General features: G+C 35.9%; 7 protein-coding genes across 7 annotated transcripts; 2 read left to right on the top strand and 5 right to left on the bottom strand.

Moving 5' to 3' along the window:
* Positions 1–1,258: 1,258 nt before the first annotated feature.
* RHIMIDRAFT_259100 (ERG1 squalene epoxidase) lies at positions 1,259–3,391 on the bottom strand. Its single transcript, XM_023611382.1, has 7 exons — positions 3,091–3,391; positions 2,861–3,038; positions 2,668–2,779; positions 2,516–2,613; positions 2,255–2,462; positions 1,867–2,194; positions 1,259–1,805 (listed from the first exon to the last, which is right to left on the bottom strand). Exons 1-7 carry the CDS (start codon positions 3,290–3,292, stop codon positions 1,531–1,533), a joined length of 1,401 nt encoding a protein of 466 aa, XP_023464207.1. The 5' UTR covers positions 3,293–3,391; the 3' UTR covers positions 1,259–1,530.
* Position 3,392: 1 nt separating this feature from the next.
* On the bottom strand, positions 3,393–5,091 carry RHIMIDRAFT_259097 (Nucleotidyltransferase). The gene is made up of 7 exons (XM_023611381.1): positions 4,968–5,091; positions 4,694–4,916; positions 4,474–4,644; positions 4,296–4,416; positions 4,000–4,236; positions 3,801–3,947; positions 3,393–3,740 (listed from the first exon to the last, which is right to left on the bottom strand). The coding sequence occupies exons 1-7, from the start codon at positions 5,053–5,055 to the stop codon at positions 3,432–3,434; spliced, it is 1,296 nt and encodes a 431-aa protein (XP_023464206.1). The 5' UTR covers positions 5,056–5,091; the 3' UTR covers positions 3,393–3,431.
* Positions 5,092–10,182: 5,091 nt separating this feature from the next.
* RHIMIDRAFT_245020 (uncharacterized protein) lies at positions 10,183–10,632 on the top strand (the record flags this gene model as incomplete). Its single annotated transcript, XM_023610136.1, has 1 exon — positions 10,183–10,632. The coding sequence occupies one exon, from the start codon at positions 10,183–10,185 to the stop codon at positions 10,630–10,632; it is 450 nt and encodes a 149-aa protein (XP_023464205.1).
* An 87-nt stretch (positions 10,633–10,719) lies between these two features.
* On the bottom strand, positions 10,720–12,149 carry RHIMIDRAFT_30746 (Pkinase-domain-containing protein). The gene is made up of 6 exons (XM_023614526.1): positions 12,010–12,149; positions 11,744–11,957; positions 11,494–11,688; positions 11,263–11,427; positions 11,061–11,209; positions 10,720–11,011 (listed from the first exon to the last, which is right to left on the bottom strand). The coding sequence occupies exons 1-6, from the start codon at positions 12,099–12,101 to the stop codon at positions 10,807–10,809; spliced, it is 1,020 nt and encodes a 339-aa protein (XP_023464204.1). The 5' UTR covers positions 12,102–12,149; the 3' UTR covers positions 10,720–10,806.
* A 799-nt stretch (positions 12,150–12,948) lies between these two features.
* Positions 12,949–13,430, bottom strand: RHIMIDRAFT_285465 (SRF-TF-domain-containing protein; the record flags this gene model as incomplete). Its single annotated transcript, XM_023613282.1, has 3 exons — positions 12,949–13,125; positions 13,175–13,259; positions 13,402–13,430. The coding sequence occupies 3 exons, from the start codon at positions 13,428–13,430 to the stop codon at positions 12,949–12,951; spliced, it is 291 nt and encodes a 96-aa protein (XP_023464203.1).
* A 110-nt stretch (positions 13,431–13,540) lies between these two features.
* On the top strand, positions 13,541–15,790 carry RHIMIDRAFT_314552 (Prefoldin-domain-containing protein). Its single transcript, XM_023614942.1, has 4 exons — positions 13,541–13,701; positions 13,755–13,890; positions 13,949–14,046; positions 14,101–15,790. The coding sequence occupies exons 1-4, from the start codon at positions 13,546–13,548 to the stop codon at positions 15,484–15,486; spliced, it is 1,776 nt and encodes a 591-aa protein (XP_023464202.1). The 5' UTR covers positions 13,541–13,545; the 3' UTR covers positions 15,487–15,790.
* On the bottom strand, positions 15,741–18,015 carry RHIMIDRAFT_314551 (protein phosphatase 2A regulatory B subunit; the record flags this gene model as incomplete). The annotated part of the gene is made up of 9 exons (XM_023614941.1): positions 17,970–18,015; positions 17,594–17,899; positions 17,389–17,542; positions 17,145–17,341; positions 16,855–17,082; positions 16,636–16,826; positions 16,416–16,578; positions 15,976–16,364; positions 15,741–15,918 (listed from the first exon to the last, which is right to left on the bottom strand). The coding sequence occupies exons 1-9, from the start codon at positions 17,991–17,993 to the stop codon at positions 15,741–15,743; spliced, it is 1,830 nt and encodes a 609-aa protein (XP_023464201.1). The 5' UTR covers positions 17,994–18,015.
* Between the last annotated feature and the right edge of the window lie 1,607 nt (positions 18,016–19,622).

The following is a 19,622-nucleotide window of genomic DNA, read 5'->3' as shown; positions in this document are numbered from 1 at the left end:
TTTTGTCCTTCTCCTTATTTTTGGCTTGATCGACCAATGAAAGCTAATCTGTGCTTGAAAGCTCGCGTTTTATCTTTTCTGTCCTTTTGAAACAGATATCGTTTCAGTATGCAGAGTAATGATCATTCCAATGACCTGATTACTATTAAAAAGCCTTATGCGCTGCTTTTAGTTACTTTTATTAAAGCCTTACATTGGTTGACAAAAAATTAACCAAATCATACATTCTCTCTCAGTATTGCTTAAGCTTTAATAAAACAAATCTCTCCATGTAAAGAATTTCTCGACTACTGCTACTAAACTATACGTGAATTCATATGATGTAACTTAATTTAGTTGATCATTAAGCTTCACAGCATTAATCGCGTTATGGAGAGAAAATACAAAAAGACATGTAGTTTCAGCAACATCTGACTACAGTACAATTTACATACTAAGAAAAACAATTATCCACCACAATGGTCAAGTGTATAAAGATGGTCTGACAGACTAAGAATCACGTCTGTGAATATTTTTAGCATACTATGATCAGATATCGGTGTGGTTATCAGAGTAGTATATACTCGCCTGTCATCTGCAATGCATTTGTTGGATTTTATTCGTCGACTACTTATATCAAATGGACATCTTGATTATCCGCAGCATTCGCAATGTTCACACTATCTTATTTTTCAACTCTGTGATATACTCCTGGAAAGATGTATTAGTAAGAGAGAGCAACAAACTTTATTTAGTGAATGAGAAGCATAGATAGTACAGAAACCTAGTAGGACTGTGTACAATTCACACTTTTGAGATACAAACAGTTACCCATGAATGATATGTCCGTACAGCGCCAATTGCTATAGTGATAGTTGTCATGCCATTGCTTCTGAATATGAGGCGCGTATAAGGATTTATTTAGGCACAGACGATAAAACTAGGTCAATTTCTGTCTTGTAAGAATTGGGTAAATGACACAAAAGCTTGGATGGACAATCATAAGCATGAAAGTTAAAAACCAAGTAATCCGGCACACAAAACCTAATCTGCTGTACATGTTAAATAGCTTGCCGAAAAGACTCGGGGTCTTTAACAACCAAGCGTTTGCTCAATTAGAGATAGAAATGCTATCTTTCTGTGACACACAGATGAGATCTCTGCATATTCCAGTAGAAAAGTGATACCGCTTAATGACTTCTATTATTAGTTTGTGTGATCCGAGAGAATGTTTGGGTCGCTATGCTATGTAACGTAAACATCTCTTGAGACCTGTTACAACTTGGCTAGGGCTGTATCTATGCCACAAGAATGGCATCAGTGAATAGTATTTTTTTTTTCCTCTGATTATTTTAGTAGATGGCTTTAACTGATTTTGGTCAGCAAAGAATCAAATTCGCCTTATTGGTATGCACAATACTTTCTGCTATGTCTATGGTCACTCTTGAAGATAAAGTATAATGGCATTTAATAACGAGATTTATTTGGGTAGATTAGAAATAATAGAGTAAAAGAAGCGATACATCTTGATGAAATTATTAATTAAGTGGCCTAACGTTTTGTTTCGGACCACAAGTAAGGTAAAATGGTAACGCATGCAGCATATAATACAGTAAAGATCATGATAAAGCTGTGGTGAGCTCTTGACCAGCCATTACGTTTAGCTTCAATGTAAATTGCATGGAAAGCAACAGCAAAGAAATGATGTACAAGGATCAAAGGGCGCTGAATTAAACCTGATAGTAAACCAACAGGTTGCTCAATACATATGCCTCCTAATTGAAAATAGCTAAAACAACCACGCTGCAGCACAGCCAAGTTATAGTCTTTTTTTTTAAAAAAAATTTGTTAGCGCATACTCTAAAATATAAAGTACATTGAAAATACCATCATTTGCCGCAAAAAGGCGATACAGGGCCATAGCAAGAACATTAATAGATGTACAGTATCTCTTTCTTTTCCAGTGGAACTTTTTCAATTGCTTCACGACTAGCTCTGAATCTGTCAAATGAGGCACGTTTTCTGGTGATAACATTTTCTTGAGTATTGCAACATCATTAAATGCTACTGTCATGCCTCCGCCAGTCAAGGGATGCCTTATATTCATAGCATCGCCCAGTACAATCATTCCTTCAGTTTGGTTCATAGTAGGAGGTAAGAACCCATTTGGCATAGATCTTAGCCTTTCCGTCTCCAATGCTTCTAAAAATTTTGGCTATTGCACAAATACCATAATCAGTCTAGCTCTGTTAAGTATATATTCATTGCAACTTACACGAATACTATCAGGCAGCTCTGGGGCGACCACTTGCTCCATGTATTTTTTCAAATCACCGTTAGAGGCAGAGGGTAACTTGCCGGGAATATCAACTAATATACGAGTATCATGCGTGCTAATTTGATACATAAGGATAGGAGAAGGCTTTGCAAGAATAACATGCCCATGGTTAGGAAATGGCAACTCCAAGTCTTTCATGACAAACCTATTTCATGATTTAAAAGATTGCTTCCCTATGTTATCAAGCTCAACCATTACCCTACAAAGTTTGATCTAACATCGGGCGTCTTTTCAGTGATCTCTTTTCTAAATTTCGAAAATATGCCATCACAAACAATTGTCAAGGGAGCATAAAACTGTATACTGACATCAGCCTTTTATGTTTTTTCTTCCCCTTTATCCTAATTTACCTTGAATTCTTGTCCTGACTTATCTTGTGCACTAACACCTACTACTCTATCTGCCCCTTCTATCTGATGTTCTTTTATCAGTGTGCTGACTGTAAGTTCTTTGATGTCCACACTTTATAAAAAAAATGGGGAGAATCAATAGGTATCACAAATAACATGGAACCACTTTTTTTTTTTGGATAAAATGACTTACTTTTCGGTGGCCCTAGCAGCTTTTCTTAGGTTATTAATAAATCGTCCATGATGAAAAGACTTGCCAACAGCAGGCTTTTCTGTTGACTTATCGTTAGGATACGGAATATGGACTGTTTCTCCATTATATATCACGCCGTAACCATAGCAAGGAATACCATCAATGCCTTCGACGCAGTCTAAACACTTGGCTATCAGTTCACTGTCAGTGTTGTATTTCATCAAGTGTACCTTGTAAGCCAAGTTCTTTCAAGGCATTGATTCCTCCGGGTTGTAGTAATTCTCCAACGATTCTATCTGGTTCTGCAAGATCACGTTCAAGTAACAGGACTTTTCTGCCGTCCGAACCAAATGCTCGAGCTGCTGAGCATCCAACAATCCCAGCACCAACAATGATGAGATCATATTCTGTAATGGACTCTGATGGTGACATTGTATATTTGGCCTGAAATGAAGAAACAATAAAAAAAAAGGCTGTCAGAATTTAATTAGGAGGGACTGAGAACTATCTGTCCTTTAAACTTTCTTTTCCAACGGCGCACTTATTTCACGTGAAATAATAAAAAGTTATTTTATTCGCTTAAGGTTATTAGATCATCATATACACGTCGCATATGCTCTCTATGCTGGATTGTTTCTGGGTGAATGTACATGCAAGCAGCAAGCAAGGATTTACCGTAAAGACTATAGCTGCTAAATGCACTGGCATAGTTATAGTTGTGCTGCTTCAATCTTGCATTTAGTCTACATGCTTTTCTATATATTGACACATATCCATAATGAAAGTTTTTTGCTACTGTTTTGGATTTAAAAGACTTAAGACCCAGATCATTGCTTGAATCTTGAGGATCAATAATTGTATATGTTTTCCAATTCTCATACTTTTAAAAAGTTAACGTCTATAAAATGCTATACATGTTCTTTCTCCCTCTCTCTTTTACCTTCCTAAAGTACTCTCCTTCTCCTTGTACATCAATGCCAACATCATCAATATTAAATTTTGAGCCGTACAGCTGTAAGAAATCTGAAAAAAGAGGTGCAAGGTTTCTCATGGGATCTATCTGACGTGTAGCTACTTTTGGATGTCTCTGTTGCAGATATTACTACTACTGTTATTCACAAGTCAACAATGGTATTTACCTGAAGAAAGCTGACAACCATACAGACAATAGCATATCCACCTAGACCGCCAGTGAATACTTCATTTGGTTCATACAACGACAGAAAATGCTTAACGAGCAAGGTTAATGGACAAGCTGCAGGATAATCATGCAGCATTCTGTTCACAATATTTGCACTTCTGACTCCATTGTCTGAATTCATAACAATATCTACTTTGATATTGGAAAGCTTGTCTTCAAACTTTAATACAGGTACCTACAACAAAAAACATCAGTGGTCTCCTTTCTTTCTTTATTAACAGAAAACAAGCTTGCCTTGGCTTTCGCTATGAGCGTATAATCATCACATATATTTGCTTCTCTTAGTGTTGATGCTACGGCACGTAAAGTGAAACGTGGTGTTGGGGGTGAACATCCAATACTGATATCTATATCACTTTTACACATTGTAAGAATAATGTTCTGCTATATAGCAATCTCTTTTTTTTTTTACCCAGAAAAAAGATAAACGCCAGTAGCAAAGCTTCCAAACACGTCGACTCCTGCATCTGGCCACCTTTTGTGGATTGCATTTCTAATCCGAGTGACCAAGAACTCCCTCAGTGCGATCTCATTTTCTTTAGGGGCAATATAGTCTACAAATCGTTCTACTTCTTTCTGATATCTATCATTATACGATCAGCAACCATTTACAATTAATATTTCCCACTTACAACTGAGCCACGCTGACTTTATCTTGATTAGTGAATGGATCAGCAGAATGCATCCAAGGATATAAGTAATCGTATTGAGTATCGTAAACATCAATATCATTTTCATCCTCTGGTTCTCTTTTTTCTTTCAATTCCTGTCTCTCTTGGTATCTACGCTGCTGTCTGCTCACTTTTGGAATGGGTATAAAGTCTTCTTCGATAGCATTAGGACTAGGAGAGCGATCTATGAATGATGTTATTTCTGTTATTGAGCCGTGTATTAAAGATCGACTACCATCACTTATCAAGCTGCCTTCACTTGAATCTATCCTTGGCCTAGTGTTTGATTGTTTCTGCTTTCCTTTAAATTTTCTCTTGCTCATTTATAAGATAAAAAAGTGGATACAACACACATTTACACACACGCACGGCGCGCCGCTTAAAGAAAAGGGGGTTTTGCTTCACAAGCCACAGCCATCATGCGACGGTGACACGAATCCAAAAAGGGAAAGACTTTCGACATGTTGACACTCTAGGGTCTTTTTCTCTCTCTTAAAGGCATGCACTAGTGTCATTGAAAATACTTTGGATTTATATTAGATTATTTTCTTGCTTCATTCGCTTTATTTTATAAAGCATTTTTAAAAGTTAAAAGCAATAATGACCATCTTATTAGTAGAAAGAATGGCTGGTATGGCACAGTTTGTTAAATAATATGGAGTAAGTCCTTGCAAAGATATGCCAAAGACAAGAATAACGATTATCAAAGTTTTACTACTGTCTAGAACATTCACAGATGAATTTTTTTAGCCAACTTTAAATGCTCATCCTTCGGGCGCAATAAGTATTTAAAAAAGATAAAACCCTACCTCGTGAACTAGAACAGTCCATTTTGGGCACAATTGATCAAGAAACATCCCTTTAGGATCAAAGTGTATCATCCTTAAATGCATCAGCATAATAAAAACAGACAAGCGCTAGTGGAAGATTATGTTGGGTAATTGAGAAAGGATATGCTGTGTCGTTTTAATTTATTTATTTCAGCCTTGGCAGCATCAAGCTCTACTTGTAGCTGCTTTTACAGTTAGCATAAGGAGAATTGATGTACGTTGTTTCTAATTAAGGTAAAAGTATAGAAAGTTCACTCTTTTTTTAAAAAAAAAATCGAGACATCCACCCTTCGATTAGTGCAACATCAATTTACACCAGATGCAAACTTTTACTTTCCAGAAATAGTGCAAATGGTCCCTGGCTTTCTTTGCTGTATATCAAATAAAGTTACAGCAAAACGATGTGCCACAGACAGGGTCACAGGAACTAAACCAAAAAAAAAAAAAAAAATGGCATCCTGTTCTACAAAGAGAGAAAAAAAAAATAAAAACAAAAAGTACGCCGCAGTTAATTGGGGGCGTCGGTTGAAGATAAATAATGGGCGGAGAGAAAGGATTGTCTGTGTAGTTAGGATAGGATATGTGTGTAATATTTATATATCAGACCATATCATACAATCTCACACTGATTAAGAAAGGTAATAAGCATATTAGATATCATTGATAGAGAGAGAGAGACAGAATATTATCCATGAAATCAGCATTACATGCAAAGAAGCACAGACTATTGATCCGGATGATGGGTATATCGGGTTACTCCATGAAGTATATAAAGGGCTAGAATGCCTATTGTTTATGTTTGTTAAATGGTATAGCACCAAACGATGAGAAGGGGGGCAAAGTAAACAAACAAGGGAACGCCAAAGCTAAGTAATTGTTAATATGTGATGCTATTCCTAAATCATCATAGAATTGGCAGCGATTTCCTGTCAAAGTATAGAGCAAGTGCAACCCTATGCTATGCACATGTTATGGTGCACTTATAATTTGTTAGTTTAATAAATCTAATGCTTGCTAAACATTGCTTGCTTTCTTTTTTTTTATAAAGCAAGAAAAAGCAACAATGGACATTTATACGAATGTTTTCATTTAATAGAAAGAAAAAAACCTGTTTTTTGGCGTCTTATTTCTTCATTACTGTTTACAATATGTCAACAATGTCATAAGATTTATTATGTGCCTAAACTATCCAAATGGCACAGGTCATACTAATTTACCACATTTGGCGTATTTATTCGGCTTTACTAATAATGAAATGCCACAATAAATAAAGTAACGGAAGATCGATACAAAAAAGAAAATCAAAAGCACAGGATTAAAGTTAAGTAACCTTGAAATTTTTATACCTAAAGTGACATCAGTACATTTCCGCAGACATACCATATATTAGTAGACACTTGCGTACACCCAGAAGGAAATTGATGAGATATAGACAAAGGCAGAGACATAGACCAAACGAGAGAGAGGAAATATATATATCTATGTGGTATTCACGTACAAGAGGAATGAAACGAAGGGGATCGCTATGGTTCCTCAAGCTCAAATCCAATCTGATTTCCGCTGCGATATATAAATAACCTCGAATTATTTTCAACTCTTCTTTCCTTCCGCACATCATTACTATGTCTCAATATATCAAACCTTTAAACTTACAAGGCGGTCAATGGTAAGCAAAAAAATGAAATAAGAGAATATGCGCCTTATTCTTTTTCTAGTTCTTGGTGTGGTAAATACGGCCATAAAAGACCCACCTGTCCATTGCTCAAGTAAAGTAAAGAAAACATCTTTACTCCATATCCTACTCGCTTCTGTATTCGCTCTTTATTTTTCCCGTGACATTATCATTCACTAATACTCAACTCTTCCAAAAAGCAAGAAAAATAGATTTTTTCCTCTTCCTAAAAGCAATCCCTTGTATATACATAAATTCATATAAGTCGTTGTATTCTTTTCCTATGTCCTAAAAGTATCCTCACAATAAAAAAAAACTGTTAATATGTGTATTCCTTTTAAGGATTGTGTTGCATTCATTTATAGCGTGTCAATTTCAATTCGTTTCCAGGTCAACCGAAATGACAGGTTAAGGTTTATGTTCCATAGGGATCAGAGAACAAATTATTCTTTTAGGCAAAAAAAGTCATCCACAAGTATTTTGTGAAACAATGTTGAAAGAAGGAGAGGATCACTTGGAAACAAAAGAGATTCATACACACAAAATCATCATTGTCGCTTTATTCATCTTCAGCCTGTCCTTTTAGGGGGTGGTTTCCTTTTGTATATGTAAGAAAATATTCTTTGCCTTTCTCGGAATCGGAAACGATAGTCTTGACACGAATATCACATTGTTACACCAAGATAAATAAACATAGCGCCCACTGTAGTTTTTGGGTGCTACAGATAGCGCAGCTAAAAAAAGGAGATAAAAATCAGTCTATTTAAAATGAAACACATGATGCGTTATATGTTAAAATAAGCTTGCTTTCAGAATTGATGTTTTGTTACACCATTTTACCAGTTGAGAAAAAAAAAAAGAGACTTGTAGTCGTTTCCCAAGGCGGGGGCTGCAAAGGATCGACCTCAACTTTTAAAAGGGAATATGATCGAATTACAAGTAGGGCTTTTATAAATAATATTAGTAAATCTAGCGTAATGCTATTGTTAATATATATATTGCTCATGTCCAGGCAGTGAAAAAAAAAGGGGACATGGTCTGGGCTTTTGCATCACTTTGTTTGCTCAAAAACGATGAATGTCATCCAAACTCAGTCTGCTCCATTTCACAAATACTTGGCCGGAACCGCTGGCGTTTTATTTTCCCTCACTCTCTGATAAAGTCGGCGATAACAGCAATAAAAGAAAAAAGCATTTCGTTTGTTCGCTCAAAATGTAAGTACCTGATGGACCGTGCTGTCTTCTGTTCACTATCCTTTTTATTGTTTTATGCTCTTTATAATTCAAGAGTGATTCTAGTTGCCCAATTGAAATAAATGAACAATAACTCTGTTCACTTCTAAAGTACCGCGTTACGTCAAAAAAGATTTCCTTCTTCCTATGATTCAAGCTGAAATCATTTATAATTCTCTTTTTCTAATTCGAGTCTCCTTTATTCATGCTATTCTCTGACAAACGTCATGTATTTTTTTTAAAAAAAACAATTCAAGGCAAAATTTACTACGTAATTAAACTAAAAGTACGTTTATCAAAGTCCTCCCCACCGTTTTTTTTAGTTACTGTTCCCTTGATCCGTTATTATTTTTTTTCTTTTTCCGCAAATCGTTGTAAACTTCTTTGGTTAGTTTCGATGGGGTTGTTCTAGGTCGTACATAGAATTTCTCTTGCTTGTGAAATTCAATAAAGAACGATTTTGTCCTGGTGCCTCATCCCTGTCCTTCATCACACTCCGGAACAAAATGCTTCTGATCCCATTTTGACACTTTTACATTTTGATACGGCTGAGACAACACAGACAAAGAGCTCCTCCCCGAAACATGTCCGAAGATGGGTGCCACATGCCGTCATTTACAGGTAATTAGAAACTAAATGTATCTGAGCAAGTGACACCTGTTCTATCTGTAGGGCGCATAATGTCATTTTCTGCACTGTTTTTGTTTAAGCTAAGGAAGGGAGAACGAGAAGAGAGCTTTGGCCACAACAATTTTAAAGTCCGGTAACCATCATATGACCAAGGTTTCTATAGCAACTCTGCTTTTTAAAAAATCTCCAAAAGACTAAAATTAGAGTTAATGAAGGTGTATTTGTCGTTTGTTGTGGTTTGATGATATGGGAACAAGTCGGAAGCGGTGTGTTTTATGTAAAGATGACAAGTGCTACGGAAGGGTAGCACGTATCACTGATTTTCACTTGAATTAATGGGTCAAGGCAAAAAGGCAAAGCACGGGCCATATTTCCATCCAAGTCAATACGTGAAAAAAAATTTTTCTTACCCTTTCTATGGGAGTTTTTCAAGGCAAAAAAAAGGGGGAAGAAAGGGGAAGGGGTTTATAGAAAAAATCACACGAAAAAGGAGACAAGGGTCAACAGGCTTGCGGTTCATTTATCACGTTGGAACAACAAAAAAGAAAGAAGTTTCCTTTAAACTTGTTTTATAAATTTATGCGACTTCGTTCTCTATGTCTTGTTTATATCATTAAGATATAAAAAAAGGTGTGCAATAAAGGGGGGGGACACGAGTTACGATTGTTTCAAGTGTACAGTAATGGGTTCTCCCTGCATATGCTTGGCACATTAGACGTATTATGTCAACATATATATTCGGAGAGACATCGATTTATTAATAAAATATTTCCATCTCAAAATAAAAGGGAAACGCACGCTATGATCAAAAGTATCAATCATACAATATGAGATCATTTCCACACTTGGCTGTCGTATCAGTAAATATATAAAAAAAGGAGAGGGGCTGTCTTTAATGAAAATCACTTTCTTCACATCCCCTTGTTTCTAAGCTGGTCTCCTTTTTATATAAAAACGATTTTCTTTTTTATTTTTCATTTCTTACTTCTTTCAATCTCTTTCTTTTTATTGCCGGAATATATAAAATACATCAAAGATAACTAAAATAGCTGCTTCCATCATCTCTCTTCCTTCTTCTTTTTGTCAATGACATTTGATCGAACAAGAGAAGAAGAGGAGCCCTCCTCGATGTTATTTAATAACGATTTATGGGCACCACAACCCATGACGGACTATAGTTCGACAAGTATACAGTTAGATATGCCACTGCCGGCAGTGTCATCTAACAACAACAACAACAACAGCAACAACAATAGCAATAACAGTGCATTACCCAGACCTGCAGTGAACACGACTAATCCATCAACCGCGCCTCCACCACCTATGCTAGACCCAACCAAGATTTATCATCCTGAGTGGGGAGTCATCAAGGATCAAGACTTTCATCCGCTTACGTTGAAACATCAGCGAGATCTAGAGGTTCTTTTTCAAAGCGGGTCTGCTATATCTGACTTTTACTTTTGGCAAGCCAATCTGGGTGGATATTGTATGGCAGACATGATACAAGGTAATGATAAATGTGAAACAAAAGAGTAAAAAAAAATATTTATTATCCCCTTTAGGCGTCGTTGTTTCTACTGAAGGAGCATTTGTACTCGAAAGAAAGATTGTAGAAGGCGCTCCACACCCAGGTAGAAGAAAGAAGAAGCGTGGTTTAGGATGATGACTTCCTTTTTCTACATTATTATTATTGCTGATCTCGAACGGGATCTATAAATACGTATTAATACAAGCTAAACAAAATAATAATAATAAAAAACCTTTACCAAAATAAGGATGTGCCATGGCTTCTTTGGCAGTGGGTCTGTCCTGATGATCATATTGCAGTAACTTGTCTAATAAATCAAGTACCTCCTCTGAGATATACTTTTTGTTTTCTTCAGTGATAAATTTACTCCAAGGAGCTTGTTTGTATCTAATTGGTCATGAGTACCCTATTCATAAAAAAAGGAGGAATAACTTACGTTCCCATAATTTTCTTTATACGTGGGTCCAGTGTCAAGTTGTATTTCTTGAGGTACATGTGCAATTTCTCTGTACCGAGTACTTTGGCAATCTTGACCAATTGATCATAATTATCACTACCACTAAAGAAGGGATCCTTGCGAAATATCTAGTATGTAATGGATGAGCAACCAACTTTTGATTGTCTTATATCTCGCTTACCATGCCAGCGAGCATACAACCAAAACTCCACAAGTCCAAGCTGTAGTCATAATAGTAAAAATCCACTAATAATTCAGGGCCTTTGAAACAACGTGAAGCCACTCGAACATTATACTTTTCTCCTGGATGATAAAAATCGGCTAATCCCCAATCGATCAAACGTAACTAATAAGTTTTCAATTGATATATATATATATATATATATACATACGTCATTCTCTTTATCCTTACCTGTCTTTTTTCATGATCAATCATTACATTATGAGGCTTAACATCGCGATGCATGATACCCATAGAATGGCAATAGTCGATTGCTTTTAATAGTTCAAGCATATAGTAACGCACATCAAGGTCAGTGAATGTTGGATACAGGACGCGAAAATCGGTATTATTGACACTTTCAAAAATTAAGGCAGGCACTTTGGACTAGATATTGGATACTTTTAGTCTTCATCTTTATATATATGTATATATATCCTACTTCAGGGTCACGAACGATATCCAATAAACCGATAATATTAGGTCCACCTGTCAGGTTTTGTAAAATCTTTATTTCTCGTTTAATCTTTTTCTTCTTTACAGGTTTCAATACTTTAATAACGCAGTTTTGCTGATTAAAAGCATTGATACCTAAAAACACTTCTGAATATTTTCCTCGGCCGATCTTTTTCTTGATTTCATACATGTCTTGTGTGCTAATGACTCATCAATCTCTATCTTTATATATTTACTCATCTTTTTTTTTACCCCCATTTTACTTGAAGTGATTCATAATCATAGTATTCTTTCGGCCGATTTGTATTAACATAGGCATATGTCTTTGCAATGCTGTCACTCATCTCTTTATCATTCACTCACTCACGCACACACAAACAAGAGTAAAGAGGGGGGCTGAGGCGTATGTAGAAAGTTTTTTATTCTTTAAAGTTCCGAAAGTTGTCCAATTAAAATGCAGACAAACTTTAAAAAGAAAAGAGACGGACTTTGCCCTGAATGTTTATTTATGATAGGCTTAGCGATCATTATTGCCTTGTTGATGTTGTTGTTGCTGTTGTTGATAAGGATGGTCCGTCTTTACATTAGCTGGAGATGTAGGTGGCTGATGTTGCTGTGGTGGCTGATGGGGATGCTGCTGTTGGTGGTGATGGTGTTGTTGTGGTTGTTGTTGGTTAGTCCAATAGTTTGCAGAATTGGGTGAATTAGAAGGAGGGTTATTGTTGGCACCACCAGGATATGCGGATGATTGAGATTGATAAAATGGATTTTGACCATAGGTAGGGTAGCCGGATGGTGGCATACTACCCGGATATCCAGCAGGAGGAGGAGCAGTAGTAGCAGCGGTAGTAGTGGTAGTAGCAAGGTACCTTTGATTGTAAGCAGCAGGCATGGGCATCGGTGGTTGTTGGTATTGTGGATACTTTGGACCAGGTGGTCTAATCGCAGGCTGTGGCTGTCTCATCGTTGGTTGTGGACTTGGACTGGCCGTTGTGCCCACCTGTGGTGATAATGGCTAATAGATAGTGAATATTACTGCAACAAGATATTATATGTAGTTCTTACGTTTGTATCACGAGTCGTATTATCTTGACGGTAGTTTGTGTTGTTTTCTTCTGATTTTGAATCCATAGCTCCTGTGTTGGTGATTGGCGCCTATATTTAAAAGAAGGTTATGTCATGCTTCTTTCTTTATTCAAAATTTACCTCAGGATCAGGTGTATTTAAACAGGCTTGAATAAGGTTTTTACCCTCAGGTTTTGTCACAATGGGTTGAAGTTTAGTCGTAGTAAAGGTATAGACGAGTCCTGTCTCTGAGACGACAAGCAATAACACCTGTGTACCTGTCAAGGTGCTAAGCTCATAAGCCTATATAACAAGTAAGTAAGAAATACGCGTATGAATATAAAGAGTATACCTTTTTCATAATACCAGCTTTACGTTTCGAAAAAGTAATGTGCCTTCTGTTTTTATCTTCAATGTATTCAATCTTGATTTTTCTTCTTCCATTACGTCTTGTTGGTTTATCCTCAGAATCATCAGAATCTTCTGGCTCTAAACCTTCATTCGGCTTTTGACTAAATAAAAGAAACCCATATCAGTATCAAAAAGGGGAAATATTATTTCTTTTTTGGCAATTATTACGCTTTTATATTTAGTCCGTTTGGTAACATTTTTGGTGTGAAAAAGAAAGGGAAAAAAAGATGATTTCTTACTGTAAAATTTATTCATACAAAAAAAAGGCAGTGGCTTATTTTCTATTCTTTTTCTTTTTTTTTACGAAACAAAATGACAGATCAAATAAGTTTATTTAACAATCGACTCTCTCAACAACTTGCAAGCTTACAAGAAGAATATCAGCGTTGGAATAATTATAAAACAGATTATGACGCACTTGAATCACTCTTGAAGACATTACCAGATAATACAACAAAAAGTGCAATGGTAGGGTTCTTTTTTTTTAATTTTATGCAGCAAATGTAAATTATATTCAATAGATACCTTTAGGGAAAATGGCGTTTATGCCCGGAAAACTTGTACATACAAACGAAATACTCGTTCTTTTGGGTGATAAATATTATGCAGAACGTTCAGCCAAACAAGCGATTGATATCTTGAGTCGACGTAGAGAATGTATATGCATCAATGACATTCATTGTAAATAATATACGCTGACGACAATATATAATAGATGTTCAGGAAAATCTTAATCTAGTAGAAGCACAATTGAACAGCCTCAAAGCAAAATCCAATTCAATATTGGAATCAGGCATCTTGGCAGAAAATCAAGCAAGTATAAAAGTCAAGTTTATTCCTGTCCTTTTTTAACACTCTTTCTAATAGTTTAATGAAGAAGGGTTACCCATTATGGAAATCAGAGAGGAATGGCCAGAAGACGTGAAAGAAGAGAAAGAAAAGCGAAAAGGAGCTCTAGTGAAAGTATCATCGACAGAATTACCACCTTCTGTTCAACGAGCTCGTGATATGATGAATCAGAGTGTAAAAGAGAAATCAACAGATGAAAATAAAGCACTATTTGACATGTTGGATGAATTGGAAGGGGAAGAGGAGGGAGAACATGAAGAAGAACATGTAGATAGTAAAGGAAAACCTTGGTTAAAGAAACTGAATGAGGAAAGTGATCAGGAAGAGGAGAATGAGGAAAATGATGATGATCGATATGATATGGAGATATCAGAAAGCATTTTTGACAGATTGAACGAGGAAAATGATGAAGAATATCCATTAGATGGTATTGTGGATCAAGATGATTTTACTTATTATGATCAGGAAACAGTCGAGGACGATACGTATGAAAGAAGTACACCCAAGTTGATTACAAAGCCAAAGAATAAAAAGAGTGAAGAAAAGAAACCAGAAAACAAAACTCAACCTATGCAAGAATATGTAGCAGAGACAACACAGGGTGATTTGGCGATAGCGCCTAAACAGCTAAAGGATGAAGAAGAAAAACCAAAGAATGAAAAGAAAAAAATGAGCAAATTCAAATTAATGAAGCAGCAGGAGCAAAGTAAAGGAAAGACAAAGGAAGAAGCTTGGATAAAGAATGTGCCAACAGAAAAAACACCAGAAGAGCAGACGTCAAAAGATAAACCCAAGAAAGTGTCAAAGTTTAAATCAATGAAACAGCAAGAGCGTGGTGAAGAAAAGGAAGAGAAACCCAAAAAGGTATCTTGGGGCGCAAATACCACAGTGATCGAACACGAAAATCATGATGCTCCATCTGTGATATCACAAACTAGCAGCTACTCAGAACCTGTAAAAAATGAAAAAGACGCTACGAAAATGATCCGATCACCAGCTGATATCTTTAAAGTCATACGTCAAACACAAGAAGATGGTTATCCGTCATTGGACGATGACGATAACGGACAAGAAGGAACGTCTGACCCAATAGACTTGAACGAACTCATCGAAGCTGCTCGAGAGAAGCGAGAGCCTTATTATAGAACAACAGACACGACAATGATACATATACCTAGACAAATAAATCACAGTGATGATGACGATGAAGAAGAAGAAGAAGAAGAACAAGGTAGTATCATTGTAGCTAATAAGAATAAACTGGACAACAAGATTATGAAGGGATCTGTCATGGAAAGAGACACTGCGCCTGTAGATATGGAAAAGTTGGAAGATGATATGGATCTACGAGAGGTATTTCTATTGGCTTATTGTGATTTACAACTAACTTTCTCTCTCTCCTAGATCACATCTAAATATCATCAAAAGCGACAACAGCTATTGGCAGCAACAGGTGGCTTTTCGTTTGAACCAAAGCCTGAGATAGAAGTCTTTGAAGAAGAGCTACCATTGCCAAGAGAAGAGAAAGAAGAAGAAGAGCAGGTTGTGCCGAAGAAGATGTCAAGATTTAAAGCAGCAAGGCTTGGCTTAGTGAAAGAAGAGCATCATTATTAATATTCCATTCTATTGTTTATTCTTTATGCATTTTATTAAAATGGTTAATTGGATGAAATGTCATTGTTGCTATTACTATTACTATTACTATTATTATTGCTATTACTATTATTATTATTATTATTGCCATTGTTTGCTGCTTCTAATTTTAACTTTTCCCAAACGCGTTTCTGTCTTTCTTCTGCGTTATTAGTGTTACTGTTATTATCGCCAATGTTCTTTCTAAAGAATATAAAGGTGATTAAAAAGAACAAAGAATCCAAACAAAGGAAAACTTACTGTTTATAATTGTATGTGCATTGGTCGAACAATTCAGGGTCCATATCCATAAAGCTTTTCAAGGCAGTATACACCATAGAATGTATATTTCTATTCCAGTGTTCTTGAGAGTATGTATAAAGAGGATCAAACATGATTGGTAATATGTCCTTAACATTTTCATGTATTAAACTCAAGATGTAATCGTTATTCCACAGAAACAGAGCCCGCTCTGCTATCTGAAAATGAGTACTTGCTACGCACTGGGCTATCTTTTGAAAGACTGGGATCTTGATCTTTTGAAACTCGGTATTGTCACATATATCCAAGATTTCCTCTATTGTGCTTATAAACATGACTTCTTTTGCACTGTTGATCTTGGGCCAGTAACGTAATAAATTATCAACGACCTATCAAGGACGATATAAGTAACCTAATCCTAGATCACCCAATCCACTTGCCTCTTTTGTGAGTGACGGGTCCTTTTCTAAGAATTGTACGACACAATAAGTTAATTGGGCATGGTACATGACAAGGGAAGGCGGTTTATGAAGTGGCATAAGAACACGTCTAAGAAACGTTTTGTGCTCTTCCTTTAAAGGTAAAGCAAACCCATTGATAATACTAATCCATTCTTTCATCAGTTTCTTGATTCTATATGTTTATACTGTGTGCATTTACCTTCCCAATATTTCCAACAATTCAGCAATGCCATTAAATCTTTCAGTTTCATAAATAAATTGAAAAAAAAGGTTATTGATAGACTTTCGAATGAATGCTCGAAGACCCAAGAATTTTCCATATAGTCTATGTAAGGTTGTCTTTAAGAAATCTCTTTCTCTTGGATCTTCACTATCAAATAACTCCAGCAACTAATAAAAATAAGTATCATCTTGATACAAAAGGGAAGTGAATAACACTTGCCTGTAAGATGAATCTTTGATCAATATATCTTTTGGCGATATGGACATTAAAATCAGGCGATTCTACAAATCTTAAAAAGAATTCGTAAACAAGTTGAAGATGAGGCCAAGATGCTTCCAATATAGGTTCGTCTTCCTCAGGATCATATCCTTCTTCTTTGTCTACCGCAGGTGGAGGAATGGTACGAAATAAATTGACAGAGACCTAAAAAAATAGAGAGGGGGAGTAAGGGATATATAATTTTAGATTTATGCAGTAAGATGTACCATTTTAACTACTTCTGGATAAATGACATCTGTAATAGCGCCCTTGGTGGTTGCAACAAATTCCAACATATCTTGTAATGCTTGACGTTTAATTTCTTTTCCTTTTAGATTTGAATCTGGATCATTAAAATCAAATATAACCTGACACTGAGCAAGTTTCTTTATGAACAACTCTGTTCTCTTTGTAGGCAAAGTTTCTTTAAGAGATATTAATAAAGAACATGTTAAATAAGAAAGAGTCTACCCTTCAATAATGGTAATCTTTCTAATTCTACGTTTTCTTTCGCATAAAACCTTGATGATTTTTGTTTTCTAGGCACCTTTCCAATAGGAATTGTATCCTTGGGCGCGCCTTTTAACCAAGCCATAGCACTTGTTGGTTGTTTGGGTATGTCTCTCTAGAGAAAGTATTACGATGAGTTTGTATTTGTATTTAATAAATTATTTACATTGAGGGATGTTTTATCAACAAATACAGCAGTTGTTGCTGGAGTATGGACGACGGGTGAGGCCGGTGAAGTTGCTGTAGACGAAGAAGAGACGGGTAAGATGTTTTGTATGGAAGCGCGAGATAGAATAGAAGGTTTTGAATTTGTTGTTGTTGTTGGTTGTTGTTGTGGCGGTGTGGTAGTTATTATTGGGGGCGGCGCATTGTTATTGTTATACTTTTTGGTGTCATTGCTTAATTTGTGTTCTTGCTCTTCTTGTTTTTGCTGTTTTGCTTGCTGTTGTTGTGCAGATTTATTTCTTGAGAACTGAAGTGTTTTGTGTTTTGTGTGTGTACGGTTTTAATAAGAACGAAAAGACAGGCTCATATCAACTTACTGCAACTTTTATTCCTTTTATCATTTTATAATACGCCTCTTTGTCTCTCTTTAAAAAATAAAAAGAAAAAAAGAAAAGAAAAAAAAATAGAGGCAAGAAACAGTTTCTTTTTCACACTCGTTAAAATCACATGACTTCATCCATAAGCTGCATGTATGCCACAGCGCATATTGTATGTTTAGTAAAGGAAATTGAAGCTGAAAAAAGCTAATTTATTATTAAAGAATAATCTAAAGAGATAGAGCTACATAGAGTAACGTGATCTTGAGTTATAAAAAGACAATAGATCATAGAATTAGTATTCGCACTAGCTTTTTCTTTTCTCCTTTTTTTTTCTTTTGTGTGGGGAAAGGAAATTAAAAAGAGTTAATTTTAAAACTCCTAAGCAAACCGTTTCTATCTTCAGGTTGAATGAACCTTTTGATAAAGATCAAGTACAGGCTAAGTTCAAGTTGAATTTTTTCTGTCCTTGCTTTATTGACAGATTTTACCAAAACAAGATGGCTTATTGGTTAAAGATCTAAAGTTGCTGTTCAACTTTACAATATCTATTTTGCTTTGTTCTTTAGTTAATATCAATGTCTTCTTTGTATGCCTCTTTCTCTCTCTTTTTTTTTTTGGTTTTGCCTTGCTACTTTGTTTACGATGACACATAGATCTTCTACATAACGTAAGTATTAGCGTAAAATCCAACTATTTTGAAGGGTTGATTGCAAACCTTGAATTGATTCAAGTTCACCAAGAGTCTAGGGATATCCCTTCTTTAATTTCTGTTATCGACGTAAGGATAGCCATATCCTTGATTTTGTCAACGATGTTCCGTATCTCGTTAACTCAATAAGCTGTTAAAAGACTCTTTGACAACAACAAGAAACATAGCACATCAAGTACAGTTGGCGCTAAAAACCAAAACCCAGTCAAAGGCAAACACGTACCTCTACATTTTGCTGATCTCCCTTTTTCCTCTCAACGGAAGCGGACCATTGCGTTCAGAAATGGCTCTTTTGCTAAGTATGAAAGGAAAACGGGCTGCACCTACTAGACGTATTACTGAAGAAATCAAACGAAAATGTAAACAATCTGATGGGGATCCAATTTATTTATGTTGACAAGTATTTAACGAGTCAAATATGTAATAAGTGCAAAACCAATCAATTAAATGCGCTGTCCATAACGGCAGTATATTCCTTAACGACTCTATAAGTATAAAAGGAATAGTACGCTATTTTTTGTTCATTAGTCTTTAGTTACCAAGTAAATATACTTACCCTACCCGCTTGTCCAAATCAATTTTTGCATCTTCCACGTCCAAAAACACCAGTAAGCACCTTTGTATTATTCTATCAGGTTTAAAATTTGACTCTGAAGTTACCACACACTCTCTCCTATGTCTCCTATCGTCCCTCTCGCCAGAGCCTCCAAGACCGAATCAACTGTTACAACTTTTATGGTCGATTCTATTTTTCCTCTCCTTTCCTCCTCTGATCGTTCTTTCTCAAAAGAATCTAAACTTAAAAACATAATGCTGATGAGCTTGAGCTTCAAATCTCCCCAAAGATAATTGATACGAACAATCCTGAGTATAATTGTATAATAAAGCAAAAAAGGATACGTTTGCTGCTTTGATTATCCTTTTGATCCTTTAGAATATCA

This window comes from Rhizopus microsporus (genome assembly GCF_002708625.1).
Source record: "Rhizopus microsporus ATCC 52813 unplaced genomic scaffold scaffold_13, whole genome shotgun sequence".
NCBI classification, from domain to species: domain Eukaryota; kingdom Fungi; phylum Mucoromycota; class Mucoromycetes; order Mucorales; family Rhizopodaceae; genus Rhizopus; species Rhizopus microsporus.
This window is presented reverse-complemented; position numbering and strand designations above follow the sequence as displayed.

Coding starts and splice junctions, on each gene's coding strand:
- RHIMIDRAFT_259100 (XM_023611382.1), bottom strand. CDS start 3,292: ATGTCACCATCAGAGTCCATTACAGAATATGATCTCATCATTGTTGGT. Junction 2,195..2,254: donor AGCTGCCTGATAGTATTCGT/GTAAGTTGCAAT, acceptor TTTGTGCAATAG/CCAAAATTTTTAGAAGCATT. Junction 1,806..1,866: donor CCTTTTTGCGGCAAATGATG/GTATTTTCAATG, acceptor TTAAAAAAAAAG/ACTATAACTTGGCTGTGCTG.
- RHIMIDRAFT_259097 (XM_023611381.1), bottom strand. CDS start 5,055: ATGAGCAAGAGAAAATTTAAAGGAAAGCAGAAACAATCAAACACTAGG. Junction 4,645..4,693: donor AAAGTCAGCGTGGCTCAGTT/GTAAGTGGGAAA, acceptor GTATAATGATAG/ATATCAGAAAGAAGTAGAAC. Junction 3,741..3,800: donor AAGGAGAGTACTTTAGGAAG/GTAAAAGAGAGA, acceptor ACTTTTTAAAAG/TATGAGAATTGGAAAACATA.
- RHIMIDRAFT_314552 (XM_023614942.1), top strand. CDS start 13,546: ATGACAGATCAAATAAGTTTATTTAACAATCGACTCTCTCAACAACTT. Junction 13,702..13,754: donor ATACAACAAAAAGTGCAATG/GTAGGGTTCTTT, acceptor TATATTCAATAG/ATACCTTTAGGGAAAATGGC. Junction 13,891..13,948: donor CTTGAGTCGACGTAGAGAAT/GTATATGCATCA, acceptor AATATATAATAG/ATGTTCAGGAAAATCTTAAT.
- RHIMIDRAFT_30746 (XM_023614526.1), bottom strand. CDS start 12,101: ATGAGTGACAGCATTGCAAAGACATATGCCTATGTTAATACAAATCGG. Junction 11,958..12,009: donor TCACTTCAAGTAAAATGGGG/GTAAAAAAAAAG, acceptor ATGAGTCATTAG/CACACAAGACATGTATGAAA. Junction 11,689..11,743: donor ATATCGTTCGTGACCCTGAA/GTAGGATATATA, acceptor TCCAATATCTAG/TCCAAAGTGCCTGCCTTAAT.